This window comes from Melopsittacus undulatus, chromosome 3 (assembly GCF_012275295.1).
Source record: "Melopsittacus undulatus isolate bMelUnd1 chromosome 3, bMelUnd1.mat.Z, whole genome shotgun sequence".
In the NCBI taxonomy this organism is placed as follows: Eukaryota; Metazoa; Chordata; class Aves; order Psittaciformes; family Psittaculidae; genus Melopsittacus; species Melopsittacus undulatus.
The window spans coordinates 24,153,781-24,167,089 of NC_047529.1; the positions used below are offsets into that span (position 1 = coordinate 24,153,781).

Genomic DNA, 13,309 nt, shown 5'->3' on the forward strand with positions numbered 1-13,309 from the left:
GTTCTGTGGCTTGAACCCTTTTTCCAGGCTCAGCCTGGGTGCTTAGGCTGGTTGACAGGCTTCCAGCTGCACAGGAAGAGGGTTGGAAAGTGGAGATGTGTCTGATGAGACTGTGGGAAAGGGAGCTGATGTTGTCAGTACCATATGATAAGCTACAGCTCTGAGTAGAGATACTCAGTGGACTATTCAGGATCAAACCCAAGGAAAACAAGCATGCCTATCAGTGGCAGAGCTACTAAAATCAGATTTTTTAGGTTTATGTTATGCCTTTTACATCTTTCCATGACAACAGCCACCTACAATGATCCTACCTTGTCTTTTCACATCTATCTTCTCAATACGCTACTCTCAGTACCTCTCCTTTTGCTTTATATTTCCAGTTCCCATTCCCCAGTATGGTCAACACCCATTCCCAGTTTACTCTAACCTCTCAGTTTCCACCACTTCTCTTCTTCCAGATCCCTCCTTGATTAGCAGGGCACCAACAGGGCAGATTTTGGAAATGGCAGATCAGCCAGGGAGCATTGGTTTGCTGCTACATAGCAGAAAAGCAAACAAATTAAGTAGGGCAACAAATTGCTGTTGATTTGCATTAAACGTTTTTAGAATTTAAATCTCTTTGAGATCTTTATCCGTCAAATTTGTTTGCAACTGAACATCACTGGGGAATGACGGACAGATGGTGTAATTACATAAGCCTTTCACTGGGGGGAAAAAACAACAACCCAAAACAAAACAAAAACAAAACCAATGCAGAACAAAACAGGCAAAAGTAGCAAAAATAATTATGCTCCTTTCTGGAGACTGGGTTGAGGCAGAAAGACCAGACATTCTGAGGAAGATTATGCAGTGACCAGGGTCAGAAGCAATGTTTAGAGTATCCCTTCAAAAGGTTGAAGAGTCCTTTGGATAGTGCTTTCATGTACTCCTACTTACACATACCACTGAGTCACTTGCTGCCAACAACAGACAACACTGTGCTTTTGCTGCGCCAGACCTCATAGCTAACTCAGGAGAAAATACACTTCCTTCCTCACTTTCCATTACTTCCTGAAGCTCATCAGTTTGGGGACCTTTGCTGTGGTTCAGATAAGCATACCTGCAGAGGCAGCTGGGAGCATGTCAGAAGGATGCACAACAGATGCTGCCCACAGCTCTGGGGGGGAATCTATTTTAGGACCACCAAAACCACACACCAGAACAACACTTCACTGTGTGTGCTACATACACCCCAGACCCTACTACCCAAATTAATGTTTCTTCTAGGCACTTTCAGTGTTCCTGTGTGGAACAAGGACCACAGGTCACTGGCATCCGGATCATTTTGATTGCTAAAAACATGGCTGTATTATGCAAGAGCTCTCTTGGAAATATGTCACAGTTAAATCAACTAAGCCATTGCAGCGAAACAATAAGTAGTGTAGTGTAGTGGTGTAGACAAAATGATCGCTGGAGACTGCTGCTTATCATTAGGTATCTGTGTGCTGCACTGCTCCAAGCACTGTGGTAAGGGAGCAGTCGGTGTCACGGCGTGGGCTGGGAAGGGCAAGCTGCCCCAGGAGGAAGGGCGGCCCCGGCCCCCACGAACCGCCCGATGAGAGATGCTGCGGCCCTGCTGACCCTTCGCGTGTGAGAGGGCGGAGGTCGCGGCCCCGCTACCCCGCGGGGCCTCCGCGTGCCAGGGCAGGGCCGGGCAGCCCAGGCCGATGCAGAGCGAAAGGGAAGGCAGCGCCAGAGGGTGGGGCGCAGAGGGGGGGCAGGCGGCCGGCCCTTGCCACCACTTCCCGTCCGCCGGTCGGAACGGCTGCCGCGTCCCTCGCCGACCCAGGCACCATGAGCGGCTCCGGCCCGGAGGGGGTCCGGCCCAACGAGGCGGGGGGGGACGGGCTGCAGGAGGCCGAGCAGGACTGGGAGGCGGCGAAGGCTTTCTACGACAACCTAGTATCCATGAGACCCCGGCCGGTGAGTGCGGAAGGGCGGGGGTTGGAGGTTCGGGGGCTGCGACCAGGCGCTAACCCAGTCTCGCTCCGCAGCCCAAGCCCCAGCATGCCATCACGGTAGCAGTCTCCTCCCGAGCGCTCTTCGACATGGTGGAGGAGCGGCGGATCTACGAAGAGCAGGGGGTGGAGAAGTACGTGGAGTACCAGCAGGACAACGAGAACGTCACTCTCAAACCCGGACCGGCGTTCTACTTCGTCAAGGTACCCGGACCGGGCGGGGGAGCGCGACGGGCAGCGGAGGGTGCTGCGAGGCCGAATTTCGGGAAGAGGAGGAGCCCGAAGCCTCTTTGGGCGGAGATAATCGTGCCCCGAGGAGACGATGTGGGGACGCTGTTCTGCGGCAGGGATCGCGCTTCGACCGCAGCGCCCGGCAGCATCTCCGCGCTTCCCCGCGGGGACACGGCCTTGCGGCTGCCCCACTCTGCGCTCCCCTCCGGTCCCCTCCCGCCCGTCGGCACTGATGCCGAACGCCTGCCGGCGGTCACGTAACTGCTCGTGTCGCCGGGACCAGAGTTCACCCTCAGCATCGCGGTTGTGCCCCGCGTCGCTCCCCAGTGCACTGCTGGGGTTGGTACGGGGCAGCCTGCGTGTTCTGCTGGGCATGGTGCACAAGAAACAAAATCAGGAAAACAAATCAGCTTCGTTCTTCATTCCATATTTATGTCTCACTTATAATAGGGCTAGTATGACTATGGCGTTCATTTTATGATTCTATGATTCTGTATGCAAATTACTTTATTCTTATTATTTTTTTTCTTTACTTTCATTGGAAATTGTTCTTGAGGAGCAGCAAAAGAAATACGCCCCATAGTTGGGAGACAGGGTTTAAGAAGAGGTGAAATGGAATATTTGGCTTTCAGTGCACAAGGTAAATGTAAAAGGGGCCTTCAAGAAAGCAGGAGAGGGACTTTTTACAAGGGTGTGTAGGGATAGAACAAGGGAGAACAGCTTTATGATGAAAGAAGAGATTTAGATATTATTAGGAAGAAATCATGTACTGTGAGAGTGGCATGCCAGTGGAACAGGTTTACCAAAGAAGCTGTTGCTGCCCCATCCCTGGCAGTGTTCAAGGCCAGGTTGGATGAGGCTTGGAGCAACCTGGTCTAGTAGAAGGTGTCCCTGCCCATGGCAGTGGGGTTGGAACCAGATGATCTTTAAGATCCCTTGCAACCCAAACCATCCTATAATTCTATAAGGAAAATGGCCAAAGAAAGGCTAGAGATTTGGGTTTTAAAAGTATATTTTCATTACTTCAGGTTTAGTCTCAGGAATTTAAAGCATCTTCCACATTGATCACTTTTTTTGTAATACAGAGTGAAAAAAATACTTATGTCAGTACCCATACTGTTGTAAATACAACAGGTAACTCTTAAGAGCATTAATAGCACAACCATTGCAAATGTAGTTTTAACATAAAAGTGTGATCATGAAGTATTTCACTTTGTACACCAGTGAGGCTAGACTGACTAGTGAATTTGCTGCATCTTTTCCTATCTGTAGCTGTTAGAGCAGCTCTGCTAGCACAGGCTGTTTTCAAGCGATTTTTTAGATACCAATGTCAAATTCACTTTGAATATAAGCAAGATTTGACTGTTTAACCCCTTGCACTTTGAAAATCAGAGCTGTTACCTGTGCCTAGCTAAATGCCCCTTGACTTCTGTTCCCTTCTGGTATGTGGTTGGTATTTGGATTCTTTATATTTTTTAAAAGATTTATAAATTGCTTAGTCACAGGAATCAGTAGGCTAGAGAACTGTGGGTTTGTTGGGTGACAATTTCTAGTTGAAGACAAAGGCAAAAAGAAGTAATATGTTTTTGTTTTGATTCCTTTATTGAAATCTTAATGATACTGACTTAAAAGTATTTTATCTCATGCTTGTAACACTTAAGAATTTTAATCACAGGCCAGGACCTACTTGGGCAGCAAAGTGTACATGCATTGGGCAAAAAATGGCATCCCCATCTCTACTCCCCCTGTTCTCTGATACTTTAAGAAATTGACAGTGTAGTAGAGTATTAGCAGTAGAAATGGGTTATGATCACATACTGAGATTTTTCCTAGGCCTTACACGAGGTCAGAGTTTTCCTCAGCACAGTCATCCATAACATAGCCATGCTTTTTATAGTGAGATTCCAAGAATTATTAAATCTGTGTTTTTAATCCATAATGACTGGCTTGACTTTTAAAGTACCTTAATGAAAATTAACCCATTTGATGATGTTGACTTTATTGCCATAATCCAGAAGAATTCCATTCAAGGGCCAAGATCCCAAAGCAGAGGTATAAACCTAGAGCAAAAAGCAAGTCTTACTCCAAAGGTGTAAGATTCTAAATAAGAAGAGAGAACAGATGAATACAGAGATGAGCAGATACAAGGTCGAAGAAATAAGAATGCCAGACTGTGGTTATGACATGTTGGCCCATTATCTTTAAAGAGATTTAGAAACAAAATCTTCCTTATTCAGTACTGCAGTTAGAAATCACAAAGGTAATCATGATTGACAGGATATGGTTTTGTATTCGTTACTTAAGGACAGACAGTCTTTGACAGCTGACCTCCTGAACTGTGGCAGTAAATTTTGCGTAAATATGTGGCCCAAATTCACATTTGTGCATGCAAAACAAGTAATTGCACATATAAATACCTTTACACTTTCTCCTTGATTTCACAAGAACAATTTTCAGATGAACAAGGAAGTCCAAGTTTGAAGTGGGCAAGAAAAAAAATTGACCGATTGTCATAATGTTCAGCAATGCATTGATTTATTCTGGATGGTTATGGTGTGCCCCAGAAAAAAAGATTTCCGTGATAAAATTAACTTCTATAGCTTATCAAAAGAAAGTTACTTGCTTCCTTTCATGTGAACCCAGTCAAATGGTTGTTGAGAGCAGCAGAGCAGAAAGGAATAAAACAAGTTCATCAAACTAAATTTTCAAGTATTTCACATTCTCCTTCAGGACTCTCCTATCACTAAACCCACAGTGATTAGAAGGAAGGCACATTCCACTTGTCTATTGACTTCCACATTTTTAACCTGCAGGCGCTGGAGCATGTCAATGCCCGACTTCTTGAGCTGTACCCTGATGATGAAGAACGGTTTGATATTGTCCTGATGACTAATAACCATGCCCAGGTGGGAGTGAGACTCATAAACAGCATCAATCACTATGGTAAGTAAAATAAATACTACCTTGTTGAACTGCCTGCTGTTACATAATAAAATGGATTAATTTCATTTTTCCAGTTCTGACCTTCATGAAAGAAGCTTGTTTGATACTGGCACAGATTGTTCAGAGGCTGATACGTATTTTGGGGTGTCAGCATAAGATAGCGTTGAACAGAATTTGGTCCAGAGCTCTAGATTTAACCTGTCAGGTGTCATTTCTGAGAAGAAGTCCTTAAGCTTTCTTTGTTGTTTGGTATTTAACCCACCAAATACCAAACATCATACATACACCTTCACAGCAGCTATTTGGCTGTCTTGAGAGGTATTTTTTTAAATCCTCAAGAAGCAAGGGCTGATCAAACACTGTAGTCAGTTTTAACCTAACTTGCTGAAATGACAGTGAACATTTTTTTTTTCAAGTTTACTGTTAGTTGTAGGCTACTGTACCTTTTCACAGATTCCTTTTACAGACTTGTAGTGTAAAGGCATAGTCACACCTTGTTGTGCTGTTCTTACTTTAGGTTTAACAATTGAACGTTTCTGTATGACGGGAGGAAAAAGTCCTGTTGGTTACCTGACTGCATACCTTACGAACTTGTACCTCTCAGCAGACTCTGAAAAAGTGCAAGAAGCTATAGAAGCAGGTTTGAATTGAGTTTCTTCTCCTGTCTCATCTCTCTGTTGTGCTTATTTAAAAAATGAATATATTGTGTGTCTTTTACAGAAATTAGTCCTGCTTCATCAGATGCAGAAAGTCACAACTGTGTATCATGCAAGTTTATCACTTATTTTTGCCAAATTCAGGTTATTTCTCTGTACTGTTCTTCTCTGACCGTTCAGCCTGCTGATAAAGACAACTTATGGTTGATTTTGGGCAACCTGATCTAGTTGGAAGATGCCTCTGCTCATTGCAGTGGAATTAGACTAGATGGCCATTGAAGGTCACTTCAAACCCAGACTATTCTATGACACCAAGCTGTGTGGTTCTGTTGATACGCTAGAGGGAAGGAATGCCATTCAGAGGGACCTTGACACACTTGTGAGGTGGGCTGATGCCAACTTCATGAAGTTTAACCATGACAAGTGCAAGGTCCTACACCTGGGTCGGAGAAATCCCAAGAACAGCTAAAGGTTCGGCAAAAAGGAAATTCAGAGCAGCCCTGCGGAGAAGGACCTGGGGGTGTTGGTCAATGAGAAAATGAACATGAGCCAGCAGTGTGCACTCACAGCCCAGAAAGCCAACCATATCCTGGGCTGCATTAAAAGGAGTGTGACCAGCAGGTCGAAGGAGGTGATCCTTTCCCTCTACTCTGCTCTCGTGAGACCTCACTTGGAGTATTGTGTGCAGTTCTGGTGTCCTCAACATAAAAAGGACATGGAACTGTTAGAACAAGTCCAGAGGAGGGCCACGAGGATGATCAGGGGCCTGGAGCACCTGCCATATGAAGACAGGCTGAGAAAGTTGGAGCTGTTCAGCCTGGAGAAGAGAAGGTTGCATGGAGACCTCATAGCAGCCTTCCAGTATCTGAAGGGGGCCTACAGGGATGCTGGAGAGGGACTATTCATTAGGGACTGTAGTGATAGGACAAGTGGTAACGGGTTGAAACTTAAACAGCAGAGGTTTAGATTGGATATAAGGAAGAAATTATTTCCTGTGAGGGTGGTGAGGTACTGGAATGGGTTGCCCATGGAGGTAGTGAATGCTCCATCCCTAGCAGTGTTCAAGACCAGGTTGGATGAAGCCTTGGATGTTATGGTTTAGTGTGAGGTGTCCCTGCCCATGGCACAGGGGTTGGAACTAGATGATCTTAAGGTCCTTTCCAATCCTAACTATTCTATGATTCTGTGAACTTAATCACCCTCTACCTTTATCACACCTGTCTTCTCCCATACTACGAGAAATGAACTCACATACATACCTCCTTACCTCTGTTCAACTTTGAACGGGGTTATCTCTTAAAAAAACAACTTACGTGTTTTGTAAGAAGTTAAAAAGTAGCAAATAGTTTGATTCGGTGGTCTCCTTGGAATGTCTCATTTGCAGCACACCTTGGGGACTGTTCCTGTATATTGTTATATGGAAATGGAAGGAAGCATGTCTAAAAATTTCCTCCAATGGGATAGTTTCCATGCATTTGTGTTACAGAACAGCCATTACTCATTAGCTTTAGTGCTTGTTTCTGCTCACCATTTATAAATGTCACCACAAATAAGATATTGGAACCAAACTGCTGACAGTTTAATGAATGACTTTTTAAGACATGCTCTCTGAGGTTCTCTCATGTATTTTCAGGCATTGCATCAGCTACGATGTTCACTGCCAACAGAGATGTTGCTTACTCAGATACACAGTTGAGGGTGGCGTTTGATGGGGACGCGGTTCTCTTTTCTGATGAATCAGAACAGATTGTCAAAGAGCAAGGATTAGATAGATTTTTTGAACATGAACAGCTGAATGAAAATAAGCCTCTTGCACAGGTTGGTACTTCCTGAATATATGAATTTTCAAAACATCTGTTAATATTCATTGCTGCTGTATTTCTGCATATTCCCCAGAGTGTATTCTTCTTTGTGGAAGATGATTGCCCTATTTATTTCCTTGTCCTGGGTTTAGCAGTAGCAGTCAATTTTTCTCCTTCATACTAGGTGGTGCAGCACTGTGTTTTTACTTTCAGCCTGGGAACAGAGCTGATAACACTGATGTTTTTAGTTGTTGCTAAGTAATGTTTACTCTGACCAAGGACTTTGTGAGTATCATGCTCTGCCAGGTAGGAGGGGGGGCTGGGAGGAAGCAGAGACAGGACACCTGACCCAAGCTAGCCAAAGAGGTATTCCATACCACAGCACATCATGCCTGGAGAGGTAACTGGGAGCTACCTGGCAGAGCTCATTCTATTCTGGGTCGGGCTTGTTTCAGCGAGTGGTATCGTATTCTCTTGTCTTGTTATTTCTCTTAACATTATTATTGGTGGTAGCTGTAGTGGTTTGTGTTATACCTTAGTTACTGGACTGTTCTTATCTCAACCTGTGGGAGTTACATTCTTTCAGTTCTCCTCCCCATCCCTCCGGGAGCAGGGGGGGCAGTGGAGCGGGAAGGAAAGAAAGAGGTGGGGGGCAAGGGACTGTGTGATTGTGTTTAAACCATGATATTCCTTTTTCAAGGATAATCTTTAAAATGCATGTTTGATATAAAAGAGCCCACCACTGCAGTCCTGTTACCAGGTTCCCCACTTCACTGAGCAAACTGCATATATAAGACAGTGACTTAAGAGTTGTATTTTAATTGTATCATTAGGAAAAGGAAAGCCTATTACTGATTCCCTTGATTATTTTTCTTATTGGATTGTGTAGGTAATGTTAAGCATGGGGATATACAGTTATTGAAACAGGTAATATTTGTGCTTATTTCCAAGCAGAACTATGCCATTTGCCTAAAAACCTACAAGTATTTAAATATTAGCTTAAACTGAAGAAAAAACCCTCCAAACAATTCTGCTATTGTTAAAAATTGTATAAATTCAGAATAAAAGGTTGATTTATGAAAGCACTGGACAGTGCAGTGTATTGCAGTTTGATGCAAACTATCACGTATTAATCATCATATAATTCTAATATTGTCATTAATCTGGAAAGAGTTTAGTGATGTCTATGTAATAAGTTCTTTTGCTGTTTTTTGCACAGAAAAAAAATGCATGGTAAAAAGAGTTAGGTGTTTTTAAAGAACATTTTATTACAATTAAAGACTTTGAATTGTAGAAGATCTTGTAAGCCTTACTGAGAATCAGTTTCTTACTGATCATAGAATTTAGGATTATGGTTTTAACTTTTTTCCATGTAGAGAATTTGTTGAGTAGCGCATCATTAGGAAGGGAACCTTGTATATCAGTAGCAATGTTGAAGAAAGCAAAAGAATGATTTAGGGAGCTGTGGACAAATACTAAATATGCTCCTGGTATTTCCTACTTAGGGACCTTTGAAAGGTTTTCTGGAAGACCTGGGGAAACTCCAGAAGAAGTTCTATGCCAAAAATGAACGATTAAATTGTCCCATAAGGACCTTCCTGGTCACAGCCAGAAGTGCAGCAAGCTCTGGAGCAAGAGTGCTGAAGACTCTTCGTAGCTGGGGTCTGGAAATTGACGAGGCACTTTTCCTAGCAGGAGCTCCTAAAGGCCCGATCCTCGTGAAAATCCGCCCACACATTTTCTTTGATGACCAGATGTTTCACATCGAAGGAGCACAGAAACTGGGCACCATCGCTGCTCATGTTCCCTATGGCATTGCTCAGAAATACCACAAAGCTGCATGACTGGGTGGCACAACTAACAATAAGGTTCTTAAGTCAGCCAGCCTCTAGTATAGCAATAGTTATGTCTGAAAACCTCTACATTCGTATATTGTAAACACTGGTTAAAGATTTAACTTCTGGCTAGAACAGCCTTTAGAGGAAATATTTTTAATGTAGGTACATTTTTAATAGAGTTATTTTAATAGCATTCTTAAGCCATTTAGATTTTTTACCTGTTTGGATCTGAGACTGTGGTTTTGATGTTAGGAAAAGATTTGTATTGTTTTTATAGCTTGAGACATATTTTGAGAAACAGAGAAAACAGTTGTATTTTCTCTAAAAAACTGCTGGCAGGTTATTTATAACCAAAAACATGCTACGATCTTAGTCCTTGACTGTTATTTCTGAAGTTACCAAAAGCAGAGTTTACATATGTATACCTCTTTGTGGTTTGCTTGTTAAATATGTGTCTGGTAGATCTGTTATCACAAGGTTTCAGCTTCCAGTGTGATGTTAGCTTCTTTTATGTTGTGTTTACAGGAACCCTTTATTTTTCTATATTGTTTTCCTATTCTAATAAATCTGGCTTTACAATTACAGAACGTTGTCATTTTTCTGTCAGGAGGTTTTAGCTCAATTTTCTGTGCAGTTTGTGTAATCAAGTGTCTCAGACTGTAATCAGTCCCTCAACTCCTCCAGATATTTAGAACCAGAAGTGACCACTTTCAGCCAAATTTGAGAGTGAGCGAGGTGTCTCAAAGACTTTGTTCCAGTAGATTTCGCAGAGTTGGGTGGAAGTCTGAGATGCTGTGAGTATTTTGGCTGGGTCAAAGGCTGAAGCTTTCAAGCATACCTTTGTAACAGCAGAGAATCTACCCTGAAATAATGCTGTTGATGGAACTACTTGTTTCTTAACTAGATTCACTTATGATTTACAGCTGTTCTGTGATGTGCATGAACTCACTTTGGCACTCTCAGACGGGTTTCTAGGGGACAGGTGCCTGTTGGAACATGAATTGAAATTTACACCACTGGTCTATGCTACCTCTTTTATGTTAAGTTCCTGTATCACAGTGTCATCCATGTAGCTCAGCTATGTGATATCCAAATGACGCAACTAACATCTGTCAGGTGGTGTTTGTTCTCTTTCTCTCCCAAGTGGATGGAACAAGTGTCCTGTTTTATTTTTATTGTTGCTTTGTATTTAAACCAGAAGAGACAAAACCAAAAGAATGTGCTTTGCAGTGGGAGTAGAAGATAGTGAAAGCTTGTGATGATCTGTGGTTCCTGGAGGAATTCACTCCAGAATCTCACGTTAACCTCTGAGAAAGTTTGGTCTCCTGTCCGGATGAAATGTCCTGTTACTGCAAAAAGCTTCATTGCATTAATGATGGCTTCCTCCCCAGAAACATAGGTAATCTTTTAAATGTTCTGCATCCAAGCCACAGAGTTCTTTGAAAACAAAGGCAAAAGCCATGATCCTACATGGAACTTGAATAGAGACCATTAGAAAGGTTTGTACATGTTCACACCAGCATGTGGTGTTGATGGGATGCACTGCAGATTTCTGGTGTACTTGGAATTGAATAAGTGCTAGAGGCTTTGTGCCCAAAATGTATCACATTTCCCAGCCCAGCGAGGAGGTAAGAAAGACATGAATAACTGAGGCCTGGTCATTGTCTGCCAGGATGGGATAGAATTACCTCTCCAAATGGAGATGATAAAAAATGTTATTAGCAGATGTTTTTATGTGAGAGCTCAGAATCAGCAAGGAATAAAAAAATATTCCTTAGCTGTGGAATATAAATTGTGTGTGTACCTTCACCACAAAAGCATGGCTGAAGTTTTCAGGAACACCAGTCCTGCCTTACTGAAGCAGAATATGGATCAGCCATTCTTCATCTGTGTGTTGTCAGAGCTACAGAGGTTTGGTGCAGTTAAACAAAGGATATACACCATGTACAGACTGCTGGCAGTTGACTCTTATAGAACATAGCAATTCAGGCTTGATACTGAAAAAGGCTGATGGAATCCTTGGTCCCTGTGGGACTCCAGAAGTTGAGTGTCTCATGCCTGACTAAGTAAGCATGTAAATCAGTGAATAAATTGGAAACTGATTCATCTGGTCTGTTTGTCTTTATCAACCAATCCTCCTACAGAAAAAAATTAAACCTACAGGTTAGGAGGAGCTTCCAGCTACAGTACTACTAGAGAACTACATCTTCCAGTGTCATTTCTGACAGTACCAAGGCATGTGTGAAAAGAAAGGGTTCACATAATAAATTACATAGTAGAATTTACATTCCTTGTGATAGAATTCAAATTGACATTAACATCCAGAAGATGATGTTAAGGTCCACAATCACTTCTCCCGCAATCACTTCTAAACTAGTTGAGTAAAGTGCCCTTATATGTTTGTTCAGATTATGCACTGAATTTTAATTATAATGCAACTGTCCCGAGCTTGACAGCTGCTTCTCTGCATATCCAGCTGGCAGCATGTTGGGTAAGTGGAACCTCATTCATTCATGCAAGTGCCTTCCAGGCTAATCTGGATGTTTGGGGAGACTCAGGGTTGCCAAGTGTCGTGGTTTAAACCAAGTCCCCCAACTCCTGGAGAGTTAGGAAGGAGAATCCAAAGAATGTAGCCCCCACGGATTGAGATAAGAACGGTTTAATTGCTAAGGCATAACACAAAACCCCTACTGCCATTTACTACTACAAATAATAATGATACAGCAAACAGCAAGTGAAAAGAATACAACACCCCACCAGCCACCGACCCATAACTCACTCCACCCTGCCTGGCCGAGCACCATGTGCTTCCTCCTCCATTTTCCTCTCCAGCTCTCTCTTTCCCAGTATGCATCCTGGGCATCACGTGCTATGGTATGGAATACCTCATGGGCTAGCCTGGGTCAGGTGTCCTGTCTCTCCTTCCTCCCGGACTCCCCTCCTCCACCTGGCTAGAAAAAAACCTTGAACAAAAACACCCTCAAAACATGCTCAACCCATGACATTATACACCCCTTATTCCATACCATTCACGTCATGCCCAGATCCTACTTTTTGAATACACCATCACTCTTTAAGTCCACCCCCTCGATCATGAGACATCTCTGTTGCATCTCTGGACTGATAGCCTGAAGTATCTGGGCCCACCAGGCTCAAAATCATTCACCGTCCCCTTCAGCAGTTCTACAGCTTGCTGCTGGGGACTCCATACTGCTGCCTTCCACCTCCAATGCTTCCAAAGCACTGGAGGGGCCCAGTGGATCAGATACCTGGCCATACTGTCCCACATGCCCTGCCACTCATGACTGTCCAGCCTTGGGGACAGTCTGCTGGTGCTCCTATATCCTTGTCTAACCCTAGACAAGACCCAAACCTGACTCTGCTTAACTTTTGGGATCAGACAAAATGATTGTGGATAGAACACACTCTGTGTGTGTGCCACCATGCTGATACCTATCACAATCAGCAGGCAGGTCCCAAGGGCACCCAAAAGCCATTCATAACTGTCAGAACTCTCAGGTGCTGCTGCTGCACTTGTCACTGGGGCTGATGTAGCTGCCCTGCTTGCCAGTTCTCCCACCACCAGTTTCTCTTCTCCTGAGTCTGGATCTTCCTTCTCTGCCTTGCTGGGAAATGCTGCGTGGTCTCCTGCATCCTGCTGGGGGTCGGCGGGTGACTTCCGGGGAATATTCTCGGACGCTGCGGGGTTCGGAACAGCGGCAGGACTCGGTTCCTCCACTGCCTTGTTGGGAAGTGCTGCGTGGTCTCCTGCATCCTGCTGGGGCTCTACGGTCGACTTCCGGGGGACACTCTTGGCCGTCGGAGGGTTGGGAACGGCCGCG

The 13,309-nt window shown here is 43.9% G+C and overlaps 1 protein-coding gene across 1 annotated transcript; it reads left to right on the forward strand.

Moving 5' to 3' along the window:
• The first annotated feature begins 1,707 nt into the window (after positions 1-1,707).
• On the forward strand, positions 1,708-10,049 carry NT5C1B (5'-nucleotidase, cytosolic IB). The gene is made up of 6 exons (XM_005143318.3): positions 1,708-1,962; positions 2,034-2,201; positions 5,042-5,171; positions 5,689-5,811; positions 7,461-7,645; positions 9,135-10,049. Exons 1-6 carry the CDS (start codon positions 1,834-1,836, stop codon positions 9,471-9,473), a joined length of 1,074 nt encoding a protein of 357 aa, XP_005143375.3. The 5' UTR covers positions 1,708-1,833; the 3' UTR covers positions 9,474-10,049.
• Positions 10,050-13,309: the final 3,260 nt, after the last annotated feature.

Bases quoted from the DNA above. Each gene is read 5' to 3' on its own strand.
- NT5C1B (XM_005143318.3), top strand. From the start codon at position 1,834: ATGAGCGGCTCCGGCCCGGAGGGGGTCCGGCCCAACGAGGCGGGGGGG. The intron at 5,172-5,688 runs GTAAGTAAAATA...TTCTTACTTTAG, and splicing joins AAACAGCATCAATCACTATG to GTTTAACAATTGAACGTTTC. The intron at 7,646-9,134 runs GTTGGTACTTCC...TTTCCTACTTAG, and splicing joins AAAATAAGCCTCTTGCACAG to GGACCTTTGAAAGGTTTTCT.